Genomic DNA, 22,963 nt, shown 5'->3' on the forward strand with positions numbered 1-22,963 from the left:
TTCGTCTCTAATGATTTCATGTTAAGGTAACTTGCTCGAAGTTGCGCCTGCGGCGTATCATTCCTTCATGGTGTCCTTAAGAACCAGTGAGCAGTTAGATACTTGTCCACTAACGTATTACTCTTTGCGGGATACCACGTTTCTGGAGAGGTGGGTGACATTAGCAATGCTTGTTACTCCCATTTTGTGACGCTTTACCACAACTCATTACAGAAGTTGTAGTGCTGCGAGGGTGTTGCGTCAAAAAAAAAAACTACTTTAGAATTGACTGTATGTTAATGATTGTGTCATTGCCGACACTTTAAAGAAACACTTTAGCAGAATTCGGTCGGTCTCTACAATTACAACTGTGTCTCCGTTCTAGTGAAACTGTTCACCCCAAGATGGGGCTTCCAGCGTTGCCACCGCCCTCCCCGTCTTCGGTTATCTGGCATTCCTCAATGGGCAATGCGTTCACGCGCAAACTGAAATGATGTAACTGACATTTGTTTTGAAGGACACATTTAATTGATAATACGCGGCAGGCGAAACTTTCAGTAAGTTAAACATTAACAATAAATCTTCTAGAGGCCCATGTTTTCCAGAACAAGTTTATTCACTGCGTTTGCTGACAAGGTCAATGTCCCTATTCGTCACTTGCTTAGAAAAAAAGGTCATCAAAAATGTTGGATCACACATGGAATGTTAGGTGCAGTGGTTTCAACAAAATGTTTAAAGAGGTCACGGGGCCCTGCGATTGTGAGCCAGACGCCCGCGGAAGCTCGCATGTGGCCGAATTCACAAAAACTTTAGTTGATGAGGACTAGTATCTGCGGACTCGCTTTACCCTCTAACTAGTTCACTAACATGATTACCTGCCCCGTCTCTTGAGTTTGCAGCAATTGCTACGAACGGGTTGATGTTTGATTTTCCTATTATTAGTTAACTTCTCTTATCAGCTACTCCTGCTTGCGAATTGCTTGATAAACACGAATTCAGGTTCTAAATTGCCACGGCCCATTACTGTTCTATTGTTTGTAGCGAGTATGCCCGTCTGGGTGAAAATATGCGACCATGTTTCTTATCTGAGTCGCCTAATGTAAAAAGAAAAGCAAAAATAAATACATTCCGAACCTTGAAGTTTTAAATTCTTTCAGGTTTGCTCACGTGAACTTATGTACACCGCATATCAGCTGCTTTAGCACAGAAAATATGTTGCAGTTAATAACCACGCCGAAAAACGCCATTGTGTGGTACGTTCTTTCAATTTATCAATATAAAAACTTCATCTCTACATATAAAGGCTGCCTTTTTAAAGACTGTTCAAGAGTCTTATAGAACGGCTAATCACATCGCACACATGTCGTTTTTACAGAGCAGTTGCAGAGTAGGTGGGCATATTTTGCCGGAGATAGCAATAGTTTGCAAAGGCTTTTAGACCGCAGCTGTTGGGTGCCCAGTCCTGCGGAGAGCGTTGGCGTCGGCGTTGTAAGTCGTAACCGAGCGAACGTATACAGCGAAAGATGAAAGCGAATGCGGAGCGCAACGGGGGATGAAATGCGGTGACATCGCCGAGAACGCGAGGAGGAAAGCGGACAAGGGCGAAGCAGAACCTTGAGCGGGAAATTGGAGGAGAAGGGTATGGCGAAAGGGCCAGAAGAAAAGGGTAGTGCCGTGCACGACGGGCTTTGTGGAGACGGTGGCAACGAGATGGCGCCAGTGTATCGCGCGTTGTCTGTATGGAACCGAAGCTCTGCATGAGTGGAGGTCTGTCAGCGGCGGTACTGTAAATCGCGACCATGCTTCACTCATTTGCGTCTCTAGTGATCTCCCGATTAGCGAGGCAGTTGCGCCACTCTTACCTCCGTTTGCAACGTGCCGCGCGAGACAGATTGCCCACGCCAGTGTACTGAGAAATGAAAACACGCCTACAACTGTGCTCGAATTGCGCTCTAGGGACGAACGTAATTGCGCGTGATTTTTTTAACTTACGAAACTTCCTTAAGCTTTTTGTTGAAATGTGTGCAGTTGTCGCTTTGCCAAATAGAATGGCTGCTTAACCAAGCTCACATTACACATAAAATTCGCTTACCGTCGGTGAAGCTCTCGGTATCAACTGAAAGGAAAAATGTATACATACATACGAATGTTGCAGATAAAGAAGCATAGTTCGCACAATTCCTAGCAATGAACTTTAGGGGAATATTGCTCTGCTTTAGTGACACAATGTTCATGTAAGCGTAGTGCATTTTATTGCTATCGCGCGATATAACGTACTCAGCTGTAAACGATGAATCCTAAGTGTTGACATGTCAAATTATTCCCAGCACACATAATTGTGCTCAATAAAATTTATGTGCTGTACACTTCAGGGACAAAGTCAGAACTGATAATCTCACTTGGGTTACCTTGCCCATATGGCTATATTGCTATATGTAGACTGTTATTTGTACGTACTATACTTTACAGAATTTGATATTAAATTACATTTGGTAGCTTACCTACTTCCTGCACTGTTATATATAATCATTGAATCATACAGAAGGGTAAGACATTTCCTGTTGACATGTATTGGACTGACGAACTCTCGCACAAAAACATTCAGGGTGTCCTAATTTAAAAATGTACCCGTTTATGTAAATTAAGGAGGGTCTTCTGCGTAATGGAATCAACAACTCTTTTCTGCATGTAGACTCACCGTGGGTGAAGGCCAGCAGGATTGCGATGAGCGTGATGAAGACGATCAAGCATGTAGCCAGCATTGCGAGCAACGTGATGTTGTGGGCGCTGAAGCAGTGGAGTGAATAAGAGAGCATAAGCGGGCTAATATATTCAAAAATCATCAAATACCCAGAGACAGAGAGAAACAACTTCATGTAGTCGCCTGCAGAACGACACCATGACTAAATGGCGCCGTGACGCGGGCCCTGACGTCTTCTCAGCGGGTCGTCTCTACTAAACTCCAGCGCGTGTTACTCCCGCGGTTGGCCGCCTCGAGGGGCAATGTTCCGTCGGTATCGCTCAAAAATAATTGCCGGCAGAACCGATCTCAGGATGATTGCCGACGGCACTACGATCAGTACTCAATCAATGTAGCGACACGCCGTATTGCCACCACAGAAACCTGTAATGTATGAGCGGGGAATCGCAGCCTGGATCCTGTTTTCCTTTTGCCCTTATTCCCGCTACTCCATCTAGCAGTGCCCCGCGAAGTGTCGCTGCTGTTGCATGATCTCCGATGCCCATGCTGAGAACTAATCTCTCAATTCCTTTTGGAATTACTGCACCTTTACTGCATCAATTACTGCACAGTGGACATCAGACCTTTGTGCTTAAGGATCTCGCGTGTCACAGCTGCAATACCACCTAGCAACGGGGAAATGTCGAAGCATTTCGTTTTTTTGAAGACTGGCGTAATGTGGCCCGATGGATACACTCACAGGGGCTGTGGTTGGCTAAGAATGCTGTTCCCTATAAAAAACTGGCAGTGTAGCGACGAAATTTTCCAATTTCCCATGTTGACTCTGTTTCAGAGCTTATTGCCGCAAACTGTAAATAAATGCTCCCGCTTTCAGTTACCTTCGAGCACCGTGTTTATTAGCCTCTATGATAGAATTACAGCCGCAGCAAGGTGGTGGCCACAGTGTAGATTCCCAAACCAGGCACATTTATGTATTTATGGAAAGCAAAGCTTCGTACTAGACACTCTAGGCCCAAGAATTAGCCCCAGGCTGGCGACATAGTGTGGCCATATTGAGGTGGTGATCCTCTGCAGTGGTAGACTTACGCTTGACGGGCTATAAGGAAAGAATGTACACGGTGTTAATGAAAGCATTCAAAGTGGTTGGCGACAGGTTAACCCTGCTTTCCATATTCCTGCGTATGAACAACTGCAAAAAAGGACTCGTCATAATCCGCCGTAACATCGTACTGGGATGCACCTAACTGTAACATGCACCTTATTGTTAATTAGGAAACAGAACACGCTAGAATACATATGTATTGAGAAATTTCCGATCATTTTCTTTTTACTCAGGTTGGATCGCTTCAATTGCTTGTGAGAGAGGCAAGTGGGAGAGCTGTGGCGTTAATAATACAGTTAAATGCAATAAGGCCTCCTGCACAATTTCACATAACCAGAAACTGTACACCGTCAAATTGCCTTCAATCTGAAGAGCAGGATGAGGTCTCGGATGAGCTACACAAGCACCTATGGCACTGCCTCTCAATTTCTAGCTCTTCCTTTTGTGGATCGTGTCTTGAACGCTCGCCCAGATAACATGGGGTTTGAGTCCAACCAGGACATTTTCCGCAGTGGACTGCGTCTGGTCGAACGTTTTGCCGTATCAACCATCTAACCTTCTCAGGCCTTAGATTTTTTTTTTGCAGGTTTCGATATTCTTGCTAGGCTACTTCATTCGTTTTGTCGTATTTAGTCACTTTGCATGTTCTCTACATTCACATATTTTTCATATACGTCTTGCGCGGGCACGCATTTCGTTCTTAATTTGTGAACCTATAGCTTGCCGTATGTGACACAGTTTAGTCATCGTCTGCGTTAATTTTTCTGCACTTTGTCTTGAGGTTATTCATAAATTGATATGGTTCATGCTGCTTTTTCCAGGCTATCTTACAGCATATTGATTTTAATGTTTTAATATTCTCTTCCTGTACACACATTGGCTCGCTAAGTTTAAGATCTAGTTGTACTTTTTGAATTTACTGTTTTGATGTTGTGCCCTTACGGGTTGTGCAAATAAGGATTTAGTTCCGTTGATGCTTTCTTGCTTTTTTGGTTTCTCCTGCTTTACGCTGACGTAAACTTATCATTACGCTTACTGCAATGCTTTCCCAGAAGCCTATAATGCATTCGTAATTAAATAAAAAGTTAGATAATGCTCCAAGTGTATTCATTAAAGCCATTGGGCACAAATAAGAAGAGAAAGTAAAGTGCAAGTGGGATAAGAATAGACAAAATAGAGACATGCATGAATGCCGATGCTCTCGCTCAAAGAGCCTGCCACGACTTTAAATTTTAATTTTAGGAAGTGAATCACTGCGCGGGTTGAACCATCATTTCCTTACTTTTGGAGAAAAAATACTTATTTACAAAAATTTTTAAAAACGTTAGCTATCACCTAGGGAGGTTTCGCGTGTTTAAAAAAAATGTGTCCCACTCAATTCAATGTTTGAAATTGCATTGGCATGTATATCATTATCAGCAACTGAAGCAAGATCAATCTGCTGATATGGGCTTTCCTCTGCGCTAAGTAGGGTGATGTGGGGATAGTGGAACACTATTTACGGTCAAATATTTTCGTTTGGACTTAACAAAGAAAATAGGAAATGGTTCGATGGTTCATTGCATATTTAGGTGTGGAGGTTCCCAAGATCTCCGCTTCCGTTTTTTTCGTTGAAACTTTACTCCCACCGCCAATGTTAGTTACTATGCTGGCAACAAATTCCGTATTTAAAGAGACGAATTCTATGGAAGATATCTACTAACACATTAGAAATCGAAACACAATCGAATGGCTGCCAGCAAATAATCGAGAGAAAGTGTACGGGTGTCTGCTTGCGCATGTGTCAGTACGAGAAAAGTTTCACCACACACAATTATATCGCATACACTGGATACGGCGCGACAGAGCCGTGACACATTTCACCTGCTCAGAAAAAAAAGTGCCTCACGGTTTCGCAAAAACAGTGTTTTATTCAAACGATGCAAAAGTTTTGTCCGCAATAGAGCACTTTCACGTGAGTATGAAAGTGTGTGAACTTATTTGACACCTATATTTCGAAGTTACAGTAACCATAAAAGCAGCACGCCACAATCAAACGGGCGAAATATTCACTAGCGTTTTCTTATAGCAAGAATTACAAACCGCCAACCGTTTTAAAGCAAACAGTACTCACAAATTTGTCTTGATGCGGGCGCATTCCCGCTATCTGCGACAAGAAAGAGAACATGATATGATACATATGGCAAGCAAGAGAAGATGCTCTCTTTTATTGCGCATTGTGTACCGATCAATAAAATTCTCAGCGGCTACTCAGTCGCTTTTTACTAAAGCTAGACAATGGCACACACTAAGACATGCTGCTTGTATTTATCTTAACACGCCACCTTACGTCAGCGTGAAAATGTCTAGTATTCAAAAACCTCTTTAGAAAAGGCAACGACGCTTCCACAACATATCCTTTTACTATACTGTGAAGCATTTATTCGTACTTCACAAAATTTTACTGACAAAATAATTTTTTTTCTTAAATGACCTGCCTCTCGCCAACTACAGTGACATTTTGTACGTGTTTATATGGGGAATGGGGCACATGGTGCAGCTGAACCTTAACCAGGCAGGCGTGGTAACCCTTCCGTTATTGGAAGGCATTACTTCCGACTCCATTGTCATTGAACGTACAAGCAAGAAAGGACATAAATCAAGCCATGGCATAGTAAGGCTGAATATTCTGGCGCAATGTCGTGCAGGAAGCGGAGGGCATTCTTTACACCTGCGTTCTCATCCAATCTAGTGTTCACCACAAAATAAAGCAATGGCTTTGGTTTGTGTTCGGCAAGAGACGGAAAAGAAAGCTAGTGAGATGAATACGAGATGTCGAAAGACATTGGCGTTGAAGGTTGAGCCTAGGCCATACGAGTGGCTCTTCTGAAGCGTGTCCTGATATTATTTCGTATACGAAAGTTAGAAATAGGAACTGATGGAGTTTTTATGAAGAAAACATGGGGAACAGGGTCTCTTCTGCGGAAAGAAATGTTTCATTCTTAGTCTTGCCTAATTTGTCACAGCGCGTTTATATTGGATGAAACCTTTATCTACGAGGTAGCCACAACAGGCTGTTAAAATTGGAAGGCAATGCGGCCATGCCTTACCATTGCAGGGGGGCGCCTCCTGGTTCGCATAATACTCATACACTGCGAAACAATACATGAGATATATTAGTGAGAATGATTCTTTCCAGGCTGCACAAGAAATGCCAATCACACGGTAACATGGCAACAGCACGGCGCGCATTCGCAGCAATGATTTTAGCTATCAGGACAAAAGACGTGTTCGTACGAGTGAGCGTACCTGCGGGTCCGTATGCCTCGTATCCTGCAAAACGAAGTGAAGAATGAAAACATGGGGTGCTTATTATTTATGTTTGATTTACAATCATTCCATGCGCTAAAACAAGTTTCTACTGGTTGTTTATATGCATCACTTTCTGAGTATTGTGCCAGTGGAAAAGGATAGGTTAACCGACAGCGCACAGTTATTATTTGGAATACTTAGCTTACTACAACGGCTGATGCTGTCATCATTCCTTAACGAAAAAAAAATGCCTTCAAACTGCTCACGCTTGTAATTCTTGTGCAGTCGTGTACATATTGGTTGTAGGAAAGGGACCTACACGTTCCCATTCACCGAGTATAGCACTGGCCAAACATGTTGTTCAAATACAAGAAATATAAACACGCAGGTCCCCATGTAACTTCAAGGATCTATATGAGGAGATTTTTAGTTCTTAAAGTTTCTCAAACATTAGAGTGCACGTATTAAAGTGCAGCAGACCACTTGTTCGTGCGTAGTTTAATTTTAGCGAGAGTCATTAATAATGAACCGTACCGTCCTCTCAAGACACATACAAAGAGAACGTCACGCGTGCACAGAGAGTGCGCTGCAGAATTCGCGGGGGAATCGTAACTCTATGCAATTACCTTATTTTCTGGTAACCGAAGATTGTCATCTGATCGCATACTGGTGTCACTTTGCGAAGCCAACGTTCCCTATCTCCGGTCACATGCAAAGAGGGAACAGCAACGGGAACAAAAAGGTCTCACCGCGCTTCGCGATGTTGTGGCAAGCTAAAACTACTCGCCTCAACCAAAAATCTGACAACGCTTGACAAGCACTTCGCAGGTATTCTGTGTTAAGTGTTTGATCATGAGATGACATGTCACCTCGTACTCATAGCACCTGTGTGTCTAAAGTGGCTGCTCACGAAAGGACGGGAAAATTCGGCAAGTCCTGTCAATAACGCTTACGCACGGTTTACGAGGTTCACGGCTGCGTGTGGACTTTTCGGTGAGACATCTTGTATTCATTTCGCGCCCTGCTAAATATTACGCCTACTTTTCCTTTTGAATCCGTTTAATAATCACCATAAAAGAGTGGAGATTACGCGAAGACATTTGGGGTTAAATAAATCAAAGCTAAATCAAAACCATAATTAAAACGTGCAAAGAAAGTCGGTCTGTCTACGAGGCACGTCGTAGTGGGTGACTCGGCATTAAATTTATTTGCTTGGAATTATTTATTATGCGTACGCCAACCTAAGTACACGAACGTTGTGCCGAGATACTTGCACACGAGACCCGAGGATATCCGCAAGGGTACACAATAGCCTGAACTGTCTTGCGGTGGTAAAGTTAACGCGTTGGAACTTGCGTACGCTTTCAAAGACTTTATCGCAAAGCAAAGCTACTCAAATGAAAAAGTTATTTCAAAGCTGCTAATAACAGTTGTTTGAGCGTGCAGTGACGCACTGTAACGGAGAAGGATAATCAGCTTACCAGGAGCACCGTATGCCTCAACCCCATAATCTGAAAAAAATTGTATAGAGAAGCGGAACGAGATCTATTCGTTTATGTAATTATATAAAATTCGCCTTGCAGATACAGCGCAAATGTTAGCGCCTGTAGATTGACCAACAATAATCGTCTTACAAGCAGGAGGGGCGGCCTGACGTTCATAGCCTGCAAAAACATAGAACAGGAGCAAAATTTTGCTTCTTCGGGTAGCGTAAGGAGCCAAGTTTGAGATACTGTCACATAAGCGGCTGAAATCTTTGGCTATCCAAACAACCACACACATGCTTTAACCGCGACTTCATGGACAACACGTTCGGCAGCGTGTGTAAAGACTGTGGCTTAACTTTAATGAAACACTGTATGAAGGCCTTTCGCTCGTGATGACTATGTTTGCAATGGTTAAACCTCAGCCACTTTTTTGGTTCGGAGTAGTTGCGTGGCATTGTGAGCGACAAGCAGAGGAAATGTGTCATACCAGGAGGCAGGGGCACTTCTGGCTGTGCAGGTTGCGCAGGAGCTGAGAGAGAGAGAGAGAGAGAAACTTTATTGTGCTTGTAAAAATTTGAAGGAGGGGTGGTCGGAGCCTCTCAGTCCAGGGCCCCACTGGCCTCTGCCGCCTGCCTGACCTGGCTAATTAAGGACTTTTGTCCTGCCAGGTCGGAGCGGGCGAGCTGTGCCTCCCACTGCTCCATTGTCCTACTGGTGTTTGGCCTATGGGGGTGCTTAGTGCACTCCCAGGTTATGTGCATTAGTGTAGGTATGCCACCGCACCAAGGACAGTTGGCCCTATAACGAGTGGGATACATGGCGTTTAGCAATTTTAAATGGGGGAACACCCCGGTCTGTATTTTACGCCAATCGGCGGCCTCTTCCCCGTTAAGTTGTGGGTGAGGCGGCGGGTATTTTCTTCGGACTCCACGCTGATGTGCAACGATGTCTTTGGCATCTAAATTGGTGGAATTTTGTGAGGGGTAGTGCTGGTGGTTGGGGTTAGAAGAGGACGCCGTCGCTCGGTTAGTGAAACCTCGAGCTAACTCGTTAGTCTTTTCGTTCCCCTGTACCCCCGCGTGGCCCGGGCACCAGAGTAGGCGATGATGGTGGGTGAAGGATTTGGGGATTATTGCGAGGCTAGCCCCAGTCACGTGCCCCTTGAGAAACATGCGACATGTCTCCTGGGAGTCCGTGACCACGACCGAGTCCCTTTGCGAACGCTCCGCGTGAGCGAGTGCAATCGCCACTGCTAATATTTCAGCCGAGGTAGGGGATCCCGCCGTGGCTGACGCGGTAATATGCTGTTGGCTGATAGCGTTCACGACTGCCAGGGCGTACCTCCTTTGGTAGCGCTGCCCGGTCGCCTCTGCATACAGAGCTGCGTCCGCGTAGTACGTGTTGCACCTATGGTTATTAGAGTAGGCTGATTTAATGTGTTGTGCACGTGCTTTGCGCCTTTCTTTGTTGTACTCTGGATGCATATTGCCGCTAGGTGTCACGCGCCAGCGCCGAAAAAGAAGTGACTTGAATGCGCGCTCGGCAAGAGGTGGGCGCTGAAGAAGGAGAAGCAGACGCTGCGGACGCCAGCTTGAGTTTTTGGTGTACGCCATCTTGGACAACTGTCTGTCTCGCCGACGCCGGGTACATCTTCAATTGTCTTTTCGTGACAAAACTGGTGGAGGTGCGGGGTACGGTTCATCCGATGCCACAAACTCCTCCTGGTAGCAGGAGTACCAGCCCTATACTAGTGGACACCCCTGTTCACCGGGCCAGCAGGAGAATCCGAGGATTACCTCCGGAGCTTGATCACATCTCCGCACCACATCGACGCCCCCACGGACCAGTATGGAAGGAACATCGACGTCTCCATCGACCATTATGCAAGGGACGGCCACAACGGCAACTCAGTACCTGCTCCAGAATCTCAGAGTGCCGAAAGTGTTCCACGGGGATGTCTTCGAGGATGTTGAAGACTGGCTAGCCCAGTTTGAGCGCGTTGCTGAGATAAACTAATGGAGTGACGCGGCGAAGCTGAGAAACGTGTACTTTAGCTTGGAGGACGGTGCTCGCACTTGGTACGAGAACCGAGAAGGGCTCCTGAAATCGTGGCTCGAGTTCCGCCATGCCTTGCTGGAGACATACACAAATCCTGATCGCCGCGAACGAGCCGAACGGGCGCTCCAATCCCGCATTCATCTGCCGAATGAGAGCGTGACGTCGTACGTAGAGGATATGACGCGCCTCTTCCGTCGGGTGGACCCTAACATGTCAGAGGAAAAGAAGCTGAGCCATCTAATGCGGGGAGTTAAAGAACAGCTATTTGCTGGCCTGGTTCGATGCCCGCCCAAGACCGTGGGTGAATTCTTAACCGAAGCCACCACGATGGAAAAGATGCTGCACCATCGCTCAGCGTTCTATGAAAGGCAAATGAACGCTGATTCACCTTCGGACCAGCGCTCAGCTACGTATGACAGACACGCGAATGCTGCTTCACTGACGGACGCGGTCGCCTTTGGAAACCTGGACGTTCTCCGAGACCTTATCCGCTCTGTGGTTCGTGAGGAGCTTCAACGGCTCAGCTGCCCACCTCAGCCCACGCTGGGTTCCATTTCTGCCCTCGTGAGAAGTGAAGTGCTGCAAGCGATCCAAGGTCCCGTCGCAAGCAACAATGCGCCGCCTGTGACAGCACAGTTGCAACGGCCGTCGTATGCGGAGGTTTTGGGGCGAGTCCCTGTCCGCGCTCCGACCCATTTCATCCCCGCCACGTCTTACGCCGCGTCATACGTCCCGCCGCTCCCATCAGTGCAACCGATCCAACGTATGGAGGATCGGCGCCCGCTCGAAAGGAAATCTGACGTCTGGCGTACCCCGGACAGAAGGCCTCTGTGCTATCATTGTGGAGAAGCCGGTCACGTATACCACGAATGCCCATACCGCCGCCTTGGACTGCAAGGTTTCGCCGCGAATTCACCAAGGCCCAGATATGGCGAAAGGCCTTGGGCGATTGAAGAGTACTTGAACCAGCAGGGTATGCCACTGTTCCCGCGGCGGCAGTCGCGCTCGCCGTCCCCCAGGCGATCTTCCCCAGCTCCTAGAAGCCCTCCAATGGCAGCGCAGGGACGATCGCCAAGCCCTCGCCGGGAAAACTAAGAGCAGCGACCTTCGGGGGCGAGGCCGCTGATAATCGCCCTTCCGAATACCTCCCATCGACGCGAGCACAGTCTATTCAGCACGATTCAGCGACGACAGCAGCCGAACTCAGTGACAGACTCTCGCTAGACATACCTGTTGTGCTCGACGGCCGCCATGTTAGTGCGTTATTGGATACGGGTGCCGACTACTCGATCTTGTGCGGCAAACTAGCGACGGAACTTAGAAAAGTTATCACGCCTTGGTCTGGAACGCAAATTCGTACTGCTGGCGGGCATACCGTAACACCGCTGGGCATGTGCACGGTCAGAGTACAAATACGTGGGTCCACGTTTCCAGCCAGCTGCCTTATACTCCGCGATTGTTCTCGGAACCTCATCTTGGGCGTCGACTTTCTGCGCGAGTATGGTGCCGTTATAGACCCCCGGGCACGCACAGTGACTTTTTCGACAGAGAGAGCAGCGAACAGCCGCGACAATTGCCGACGTAACGCGCTTCGGGTTTACGCCGACAGTGTAACTTTACCACCACGCGCAAGTGTCCTGGTAGCGGTCGTATGCGATGATCTCTGGGACGGCGAAGCTGTTGCAGAGGGCAATACCTCCCTTATCCTGACTCACGGTGTATGTGCAGCCCGCAGTCTCATTATGCTTCGAGGTGGACATTCTGCGCTCCTCGTGACGAACTTCAGCCAGGAACATCGGCACCTGTTTCGCCGTACTACTATCGCTTTTGCTGAGCCCATAGCAGACGTTGCTGAATGCTTTGCGTCTATGACAAAGAACAACCCAGCTCAGACGCTCAGCAACATCGACATCAATTCAGGCCTTTCAGAGGACAAGCAAAAAGCGCTGCGGGGGTTGCTATTTCGGTTCAAGGAGTGCTTCGCATCTACTTCTAAGGTACGCCAGACGCCCATCACGAGACACCGAATAATCACGTATGACGATTCTCGTCTCATACGACAACTGCCTTATCGCGTATCGGCGAAAGAGCGCAACGTGATTAATGCACAAGTGCAAGAAATGCTTCACGATGACGTCATACAACCATCCCAAAGCCCTTGGTCGTCGCCGGTGGTCCTTGTCAAAAAGAAAGACGGAACGCTTAGGTTCTGTGTTGACTATAGAAAGTTGAATAACGTCACAAAAAAGACGTTTATCCGCTTCCGCGGATCGATGACTCGTTGGATCGGCTGCGGCGAACCAAGTATTTTTCATCAATAGATTTGAAGAGTGGATATTGGCAAATCGAAGTTGACGAACGAGATCGCGAAAAAACTGCCTTTGTTACCCCGGATGGACTGTACGAATTTAAAGTACTTCCATTCGGCCTGTGTTCTGCACCGGCCACATTCCAGAGAATGATGGACACTGTTCTTACGGGTCTGAAGTGGCACAGTTGTTTAGTATACTTAGATGACGTCGTCATGTTTGCGGCTACCTTCGAAGAACACCTGACGCGTTTAGAGGCGGTACTTGAGGCGCTCCGCTCCGCTAATCTCACACTAAAGCCAGAAAAGGGTCACTTCGGTTGCGAAGAGTTGAAGTTTCTCGGTCATGTCGTGAACGCCGAGGGTGTCCAGCCTGACCCAGACAAAACATCCGCTGTTGCTGCTTTTCCGACTCCTCGTGACAAGAAAGCAGTACGCCGCTTTCTCGGTCTGTGTGCGTACTATCGTGCTTCATCGCAAATTTCTCCCGGATCGCCGAACCACTCACACGGCTCACGCGAGACGACACACCCTTCGTTTGGACGGACGAGCAGGGCGCAGCTTTCACCGAGTTACGGCAGCGCCTGCAGGCATCACCCGTGCTCGCTCACTTTGACGAGGACGCTGACACCGAGGTGCATACCGACGCAAGCAACATCGGTCTTGGCGCTGTTCTCGTTCAACACCAGGAAGGCATCGAGCGAGTGATCGCTTACGCCTGTCGCACCCTTTCACATGCCGAAATTAACTACTCCACTTCCGAGAAAGAGTGTCTAGCGGTTGTGTGGGCCATCATGAAATTTCGGCCTTATCTCTACGGTCGCCCTTTCAAGGTGGTGACAGACCACCACTCCTTGTGTTGGCTAGCCAACCTACGAGACCCGTCCGGTCGACTTGCTCGATGGAGTCTCCGTCTGCAGGAGTTCGATGTTACCATCGTCTACAAATCGGGCCGCAAACACGCAGCTGCCGACGCGTTGTCGCGCGCTCCCGTCAAAACTTGCGATAAGGACATGGACGAAGACGGCGCATTCCTTGGGGCCCTCACAGCATCTGACCTGATCACACGACAGCGCGAGGACGTCGATATACGCCCTCTCATCGATCACCTAGAAGGCAAGAATGTTACAATTCCACGACACCTTTCTCGCAGTCTCTCGACCTTCTGCCTCCGAAAGGGTGTCCTCTACAAGAAAAACTCGAGTGCCAGCGACAAAGAGTATCTATTGGTCGTACCTGCCACCCTCCATGATGACATTCTCCTAGCCTGCCATGATGAGCCCACGTCTGGACACTTGGGATTTTCCCGCACTCTTGCAAGAGTACGCCAGACGTACTACTGGCCCACACTTTCTACCACGGTGAAGCGTTACGTGCAAAGCTGCCGTGCGTGTCAACGCAGGAAATCGCCGTCTTTGAAGCCCGGGGGTTACTGCAACCCATCGCACCACCTAGCGCACCGTTTGATCAAATCGGTATGGAGCTTCTGGGACCCTTTCCCTTGTCAGCCAGCGGAAACAAGTGGATTATAGTCACCACAGACTATCTAACACGCTACGCCGAGACGAAAGCTGCCCAACGTGCCACCGCCTACGAAGTTGCCCAGTTCTTTATCGATCAGATAGTCCTAAGACATGGTGCCCCATCACATGTCATCACCGACAGAGGAATTGCCTTTACGGCCCAACTGATAGAGGACATATTCGAGCTGAGCTGCACGCAGCATCGCAAGGCCACTGCCTATCATCCGCAGACCAACGGACTGACGGAACGGCTAAACAAAACCATCGCTGACATGCTGTCTATGTATGTAGACGTCCACCATAAAACATGGGATCAAGTCCTGCCGTACGTTACATTCGCGTACAACACCGCCATTCAGGAAACAACACGCTTCACACCGTTCCGTCTTGTCTACGGGCGCGAAGTCCAGACCACGCTAGACGCAATGCTCCCGCACGACACCGACGCATCACTTACTTCCGACGCCGAGCAACTTGCTCAACACGCAGAGGAAGCTCGTCAACTCGCGCGCATGCACATCACGACGCAGCAGAGTGCAGACACGCGACGCTACAACCTTCGACATCGGCAAGTCGAGTACCAGCCAGGTGACCAAGTTTGGGTGTGGACTCCAACTCGTCGCCAGGGGTTGTCTGAGAAGCTGCTGAGTAGATACTTTGGACTCTACAAAGTGATACGCCGCATCAGTGAAGTGAACTATGAGGTCATTCCCGACGGTGTCGCGTCGCCTCGGCGTCGACAGCACCACTAAGAGATAGTGCATGTTGTTCGCCTCAAACAGTATTTCGCGCGTTAAGGCGGCGCCAACCTGATCTCATACAACTTCCACACTGCCACTTTTTCAGTAGGCATCGTAGTTTCGTAAGCATCGGGCCGATGCTTTTCTTTTGGCGGAGGGATAATGCCGCTAGGTGTCACGCGCCAGCGCTGAAAAAGAAGTGACTTGAACGCGCGCTCGGCAAGAGGTGGGCGCTGAAGAAGAAGAAGCAGAGGCTGAGGACGCCAGCTTGAGTTTTTGGTGTACGCCATCTTGGACAACTGTCTGTCTCGCCGACGCCGGGTACATCTTCAATTGTCTTTTCGTGACAATATTCTTTGTAATTGGGGCTACTGTAATTTTGGATCTCATCGATGGAGGGAGAGGTACGGCCTGCTCTGTGAGATAAATGGGGTATGCTGGGATATTGAGTCTAGCCAATATTGCCCTACCAGTTTTTGTGAAGCTGAGGCGCTCCCTCTGTCGCATCAGGGTGGCTTGCCTCAGTTCGTCGAAAGAATTGTGCACCCCCAAAGCTAACATGCGCTCCGTCGAAGTACATTTAGGCAGGCCCAGAGCAGCTTTGAAAGCGGTTCGGATTATTGTGTCAGCCTGCTTTTCCTCCTCCCTGTTCAGGATTTGGTACGGTAAGCCATACGTTATTCGACTAAGCTAAATCAAAACCATAATTAAAACGTGCAAAGAAAATCGGTCTGTCTGCGAGGCACGTCGTAGTGGGTGACTCGGCAATAAATTTATTTGCTTGGAATTATTTATTATGCGTACGCCAACCTAAGTACACGAACGTTGTGCCGAGATACTTGCACACGAGACCCGAGGATATCCGCAAGGGTACACAATAGCCTGAACTGTCTTGCGGTGGTAATGTTAACGCGTTGGAACTTGCGTACGCTTTCAAAGACTTTATCGCAAAGCAAAGCTACTCAAATGAAAAAGTTATTTCAAAGCTGCTAATAACAGTTGTTTGAGCGTGCAGTGACGCACTGTAACGGAGAAGGATAATCAGCTTACCAGGAGCACCGTATGCCTCAGCCCCATAATCTGAAAAAAATTGTATAGAGAACCGGAACGAGATTTATTCGTTTATGTAGTTATATAAAATTCGCCTTGCAGATACAGCGCAAATGTTAGCGCCTGTAGATTGACCAACAATAATCGTCTTACAAGCAGGAGGGGCGGCCTGACGTTCATAGCCTGCAAAAACATTGAACAGGAGCAAAATTTTGCTTCTTCGGGTAGTGTAAGGAGCCAAATTTGAGATACTGTCACATAAGCGGCTGAAATATTTGACTATCCAAACAACCACACACATGCTTTAACCGCGACTTCATGCACAACACGTTCGGCAGCGTGTGTAAAGACTGTGGCTTAACTTGAATGAAACACTGTATGAAGACCTTTCGCTCGTGACGACTATGTTTGCAATGGTTAAACCTCAGCCACTTTTTTGGTTCGGAGTAGTTGCGTGGCATTGTGAGCGACAAGCATAGGAAATGTGTCATACCAGGAGGCAGGGGCACTTCTGGCTGTGCAGGTTGCGCAGGAGCTGAAAAAGTAAGCCCGCAACAAAGTGAATGACAGACTCAACGACAACGCTTTCCAATGATTGCGTCAGGGGCGTAACCGAAATGAAGTTGATATATATGCCGTGGTACATCACACACAACAACTTGTATATGAAACAGTCGATTCCCGTCGATTTCGTGCGGGTTATTTTTACGTATCTCGAAATTCGAACGCACTAAAAGGTACTGGCAAGAAACTACAGATTAGCGTGGAAGCAAAGCTTGTATTTTTTCAAAGGCGAAATTATGCAGCTTCGGTTGATTCGAACACCATCACTGATCCCTCGTGCACGCAACGGTTACTAAAAGCATGAAACTACAAAAAAAATCCACAGAAATCTGGAGAAAAAAGAAATGCGAAGGCATTATTGTCCATTGGAATGCCCCTGAGCGGTTCCTCGAGTTATGAACTGCACGCGGGAAAGGGAACACATTGGGAGGCTTGATACGTTTTATTTGGCCTAACCGAAGCGCATTTAGAACGCAGGCGAGTTTTTGCGCGGACAAGGAACGCGTGTTTAACGCAGGCTTCATAGAGCAAGGGTGACGTGGTGTCGCGGCGATGCCCTCTCCCCTCACGCAGCACCTGGCGCGCTTTCGCGGCAGCAGCTGTTCCCTCTCGCCCGCTCAGCTGCGTCGTGACGCGTTCGTGGCGTGGCGTCGCAGCCAATGAGCGTTTCGCCATTTCTTTCTCTATGGTTTCGCTGCTACAGACTACAGACGCCAGCATTCTCGCTCAATGGGCCATCTGACGCTTCTAAATCGATACACTCAGCAGACAGCGCTAATGAATGTGAAGGCCTGAAGGTGAACTGTTCTTATATATAATGGGCTGACACTTGTTCTGCCATTGAAGCCATCCATTCCCTATTGTTTTGTGTCGCGTCAAGCTCCCGAACGGGCTCATGTAGACGCGGCTGGATTTCTTGGTCGCTGCATGCTGTTCAAGCCACGCATGGAGAGCTAGAAGCAAAAGGATAGCGCAGACTACTTCGAATTACAAAAAAAAATAATTGAAATCCTTCGTTATGTTTAGGTCTATATTTGCGGATTTCGGATAATTCGACCCAATATTTTGTTCTCGCCAGAATTCAGTTAAAGGAGTGGATTCTATAGAGGAGGAATAGGAGAGTACAAATTTGTTTACAGACCTCCTCTGAATGTTTAGAAACAGGATTAAAATGCTAGTAAACCTATTGTGCAACAATGAAATCAACCCACAAAAAAGAAAGATTCATCTGCATGTAATGAACAATATTCGAGCAGGGAAAGTGTGTAATTTATTCAACAAGTATAACAACGGATGTATCTTTAATAGAAATCTGGCAGAGCGCTCTCGATAGACGAGCAGGAAGATTAGCGGAAATAGGAGAAACATTTACGTGCATAAAGGAGAAAGATTTTAATAACTTGACGTGGGGCCTTTGGTTCTGCGGACTGTTAATTTACTGCAGGTTAAGCATGAAAACGGTAGTAACGGTAGTTATGTGGCAAGGAATAAATAAACTGAGAAAAAGATAAAACATGAAAACCACAAACAATAAATAATGCTTTAAAAGGAACAGTGTAAAACAACAAGTAGCAACGGCTTTTATTTAGGAATTCCAGCGATCAACAGAGTTGAGTGTATATGGTATGGAATATGGTGAAAACGGTAGCAAACTTAGTAATATTTCAACAAAGAAATCAAAGCAGAAAAATTTTCAAAATATAAAAAGCAGGAACAACGAATGCCCGGGAAGGAGCACTGTAATATTGTATTCAAAAAGTAGAACAAAATTTTTTCTAAATACGAATTTTTTGTTGAAGAGTGTCTATAGATAAAGCATGAAGTTGTGCGGAAAGCTGGAGAATATATGCATGAAGAAAAAGAAAACGGGTCATACTTGGAGGAGTGCTCCTTGGCACAAGAGGTGGTTTAGGAGCTGCAAGGTTCAACGTGAAAGCGGTTGCAAAATGAGTTACATGCCAATCGGCGCAGACAAAGTTATGAAAACGGCAAACAGCAAGTAATCTAAAAGATCCATTGCGAAATTAATGTTATCAAGCATAACAACAGTACATTTCTTTAATACTAAATAACAGATTACGCGTATTTATGTATAGAGCACGAAAATGCGCGCGTAGCAAAACATTGTTGCAAAAAAATGGAAAGCGTATCACACTTTTAGGTAGGACTTTCTCTGACTTTGCAGATTGTAGATCAGCTGCAACGTTAAACGGAAATACGGAAGTAAACTTAATTATATTGCGGCCGGTAACTCTGGCTAAGGAAACATAACAAAAATGTAATACACTGCAAACTGCCCGCTTCGTTAACAACCAAGTGAGTCGACTACAAAACATACCATTTATTGTCGCTCCCGGAGGCAGCGCGCGCGCAGAGTATGATGCCAGGCCCTAATGAAGGAGTTATCGTTAATGTGTTTATGTACCAATTTTACAACTCATATCTTGGTCATCGTGAGTTGAGCTAATAGTGTTCATAGTAAGCTGTTCTTAACGACAGGTGCGAGTCAACCGCTGCGTCGCGCAATATCTTAGCGAACACTACCAGCTAATAGCAAGCAGCACTTACGAACGAAACGTGTTGTGACTTCAGGCCCATATTTTCAACGCGTGCACATATGTAGAATGCTATTGCTTTGGTTCAGCCTCTTGAAACGTGTGTAGAAGACCGCGCTGTTAGGTATCTATTACGGTAGCGCACATGCGTTCTCTTACACTGCTCCAGTCATCCGCCACCTGGGCCGTTATGAAGCTCATGAGACCGCGTTTCGTACCAGCCCTTTCCCAATGCCCAGAAGATGAAACCCTGAGATTATAAATAGTTTGGCGAAACGAGGTCGACAGCTGTTTATGGGCGCCGACACTGTCAAAGCAAGAAAGTCGCAGTATTTGCTACACACCAAGGGAACTGAGGTCCATGTAAGTCACAGTCTGTCCAATACCTGCAAAGGAAATACAATGAAAAATTAACACGTATAACAATAACCAATGAAGGGAACACCCGGGAAAGGCGAGAGATGGAAATTCAAGACGACAAGCAAAACTAAAACAAGGTAAAAGTGGGAACCAACGTTTACACAAGTGGACTTCTCTTTTTTAAGGCGACATATGCTTTCCTTTGCACAGTATATACTTACCAAGGTACCTTGTTCTCGTTTTGCTCATCGTACTAAGAAACAAAACAAATTATGCAGATGGAACTTATATCTTGCAATCTAAGTGAAGCAAAGCCTTCGTCAAGCGGATAATTAGAAGCTGTAAGTTTGCGCACGTTATTCCTGCATTTTTGGCGTAAAGCAAACTAGCGCACGGGCATGTTTTCTCGCGGACCCGTGTCACGCAATGCGACACCAGCGGAGACCATCGCAAGAAGCCAGAGTTGCCGTTGGAGCAATAGAAGTGTGCGTAGACGCGATTGTGGCCTCATGCAATAAAAAAACAATTGTTGCCTAATGGTCAGAGCATCGGCATACCGTGCGGCGGGACCTAAGTTCGACCCCACCATTGGACACGTTATTCAGTTTTGTTGCGATAACATCTATAAGAGCCTTCCGGGCGCCTTTCTGCCGCCGCCATGAGCTTTCGTATAAAGTCCAAGGGCGGTAATGTTGTCGCAGCGCTCTGTGTGCTGCATGTACGAGTGAAAGCGTGCGAGGTGGGCCGACGACGTGGGCCGACGGTGGGCCGAAGCCATACATAAGGCTACGCATATATTGGACAATGCCTTTTCAGACACGTTCCGTAATTTTTTTTCACTACGTCTACTACTTTTCTCAAAACAGCAGCGAGAGTCAGCTGCACCCACTGTTCACGGTCACGAAAGGACGCAAGCGTTCGCAAGACTTGCTTTAAAGAAGTGCCCCGCTATAAGGTTACTTCCTAATGCGAAATTTGAGCGCAGCTCGACACCTGTTTGGATTTCGCGATATCTTGAGGCATTGAAATTGAGGCTGAATTCACCGCACCGGCTGGTAGTGTACCATTGCCGTCAACGCCTAGGTAGAGGGAGGGGCCGTATGGGAACGCTAGCAAGGTGAACGGCATCCGAGCCGGCAGCGGACGAAGTCGACGACCAACGCGCGATCAGGGCAACGACGAGCGCGTTCGCGTGGTTACGCCGAGGGACGCCTGCGCCCAGCCAAGGCACGGGCACGTGAGAGCTGCTCTGAGAAAAAGCGAGCCCTTCTCATTCGAAAGAACGCGCTGCAGAAGCAGTCCACAAACGTTATCGTCCACAGCTGTTTTCAATGATAATGTATGTACAACAATTAGGTAAAACCTAGCAGGTATTCATAATTTGTGTAGCTGCTAGCGAAACAGGAATGATGCGTCGGAGGGAAGAAAGATTACGATCCAGTGAGGATAAACTCAAACGCTTCGGGGACGCAAGGAGTCCGTCGTTGGATTTGTCGAGGTCGTCCTTGTGCACGCAACGTTCAAATGAATATGGCCTTCCCAGTGTTGTCATTCTTTTCAAAGATAAGCCCATCGCTAAAGATGCATCTCATGTATTCATTATTAAAACCGTACTCAATTTATATGGGAACCACTACGCTGTTTTCTTATTAAAGAAGGCAAAATTAGTCACTCAAAGTGACAGGAAACCTAAAATGCATAACTTGTCTACGTGCGCGTGGCCTCAAGTGTTCACATTCGTCCATTCTGTTTTTTACAATTGCATGGTAGTTTAGGCAAACAATCCGGTCATGGTTTGGGCAAAATAGATGCGGCAGCTTTGAATTCGAAGACTGAACGCGTTGGCCAAGACAAAGTTTTATTGTTTGTAGGATCCAGCATTACAAAACGTCTTGTGTTTGATTGTCGGCGAGCAGTTCAAACTTTAGTTATTGAAAGAGAAGGCGCTGCACCTCGGGTGCTGTAATGAAAATTTCGGACTTACCATAAGCTGAGAGACAGAAACATGTAACAAAAGTGAAACATATTGTATGACAGATTCAGTCAATGCAGTCTCCTTGATTTCGATTATTGTAGATTTCACTGCACATCGCGTATTGGGGCTGATGAACTACGTTCAAAATTCATCATACATTAGCCTCACGTCATAAAACTTTGAGCACTAATGTTCTTACATTCAACAAACTTCCTCAAACGAATATTCACTGTGACATCAAACGAGTTCCCGGAGGCTGAAAAGTGAATAATGGATTCCTAACAAAAATTTATCTTCTGTTTACGCCGTCTCTCAATGCCGTCTATTGAATCTGCTTCCTTATCATTCTGGTTATTATCGCTGCCGTCTTTGGCGGTCACCTGAATGCCGCATATTGTTAAAGCGCTCTTGCTTATCAGACACTGTGCCAGTGTGGGTCCAGATAGTCCATTCAGCGACATATTCATGGTCAGAAAGTGCACGCAGTTTTGCAAGGCTCGCTTTCACACGCCGAGCTGATGAAATTACTAGTTACCACATTCTAAGGTCTGTTATTCTAATATCCAGTCAAAGTTGGTCGTTATTTTCATGGGACAGGTGGTATCATGTTACACGCCTGCACATTACATTGAGACTGGAGCTGAAGTTGCACAAGGCGTATTACAGTGCTCAAGACAGCGCTCATGACTGTGCTCAGCAGTGAGCACTGTCTCTGCAGTGCAGTGACAAGGAGGTACTCGCGATGCAGAGATGAATGCGTGAGCGTGATTACGATCTCGACTAGTTGACGTGACTTAGAGCTTCGATTCCAGTGTCAATGGCTATTTGACATAGTAATCACGGCGCGCCGATACTAACAGAACACGTCTTCTTACCGTCAACCATTGTGCCTGAGAAAGAGCTCCAATACGCTTACAGCCGGAAAGAATGTCGAGAAACGCCGGTGCGCAGTGTCAAGCAGGAAGCAAGCATGCACGAAAGGGGCCCGTGAGACACTTCTTCTTCACCACGATTCATAAATGCGGGCAGTGCCTCCTTCAGCCACTGCATATATTTTTTTTTTGTAAGAGGGTTGCCTTGTGGCATATTACGCACACAGAAAAAAGGCTTGAGAAATCTTGGCAGAACTAAAGATGGTGGCATGTCTTGTGTGGGTTGTTGTAATCGCTAGCTTTTGAATCGCGACAAGAGATGAATTGCAGATTTCAGTGATGAACTGGTCCCTCAACCACCATGGCGAAACTTGCAAAAAAACCAGAACCTTTATTCA

The 22,963-nt window shown here is 47.0% G+C and overlaps 2 protein-coding genes across 3 annotated transcripts in view; both read right to left on the reverse strand.

Annotated features, from left to right (window-relative positions):
* LOC139048076 (uncharacterized) overlaps positions 1-3,767 on the reverse strand; it is a 23,571-nt gene extending 19,804 nt beyond the window's left edge. Inside the window, exons 1-3 of the mRNA XM_070522482.1 lie at positions 3,679-3,767; positions 2,678-2,766; positions 2,072-2,095 (exon numbers count right to left, since the gene is read on the reverse strand). Coding sequence (XP_070378583.1) covers positions 2,072-2,095; positions 2,678-2,741 — 88 coding nt within the window. The 5' untranslated portion in view covers positions 2,742-2,766; positions 3,679-3,767. The remainder of the gene's footprint in view (positions 1-2,071; positions 2,096-2,677; positions 2,767-3,678) is intronic.
* On the reverse strand, positions 2,776-22,715 carry LOC139048077 (uncharacterized). 2 transcript variants are annotated; one of them, XR_011507474.1, is made up of 14 exons: positions 22,569-22,715; positions 19,703-19,744; positions 18,680-18,718; positions 16,733-16,774; positions 16,393-16,422; positions 16,240-16,269; positions 9,048-9,089; positions 8,708-8,737; positions 8,555-8,584; positions 7,700-7,772; positions 7,071-7,094; positions 6,872-6,913; positions 5,896-5,928; positions 3,704-3,776 (listed from the first exon to the last, which is right to left on the reverse strand). XR_011507474.1 is itself a non-coding variant. In XM_070522483.1 (13 exons), exons 1-13 carry the CDS (start codon positions 22,576-22,578, stop codon positions 3,763-3,765), a joined length of 408 nt encoding a protein of 135 aa, XP_070378584.1. In that variant the 5' UTR covers positions 22,579-22,714; the 3' UTR covers positions 2,776-3,762. The 2 variants fall into 2 exon arrangements, 1 of the variants encoding a protein (XP_070378584.1); XM_070522483.1 differs by lacking the exon at positions 7,700-7,772 and having other exon boundaries at positions 2,776-3,776; positions 22,569-22,714.
* Positions 22,716-22,963: the final 248 nt, after the last annotated feature.

This window comes from Dermacentor albipictus, chromosome 7, assembly GCF_038994185.2.
Source record: "Dermacentor albipictus isolate Rhodes 1998 colony chromosome 7, USDA_Dalb.pri_finalv2, whole genome shotgun sequence".
Classification (NCBI taxonomy): Eukaryota; Metazoa; Arthropoda; class Arachnida; order Ixodida; family Ixodidae; genus Dermacentor; species Dermacentor albipictus.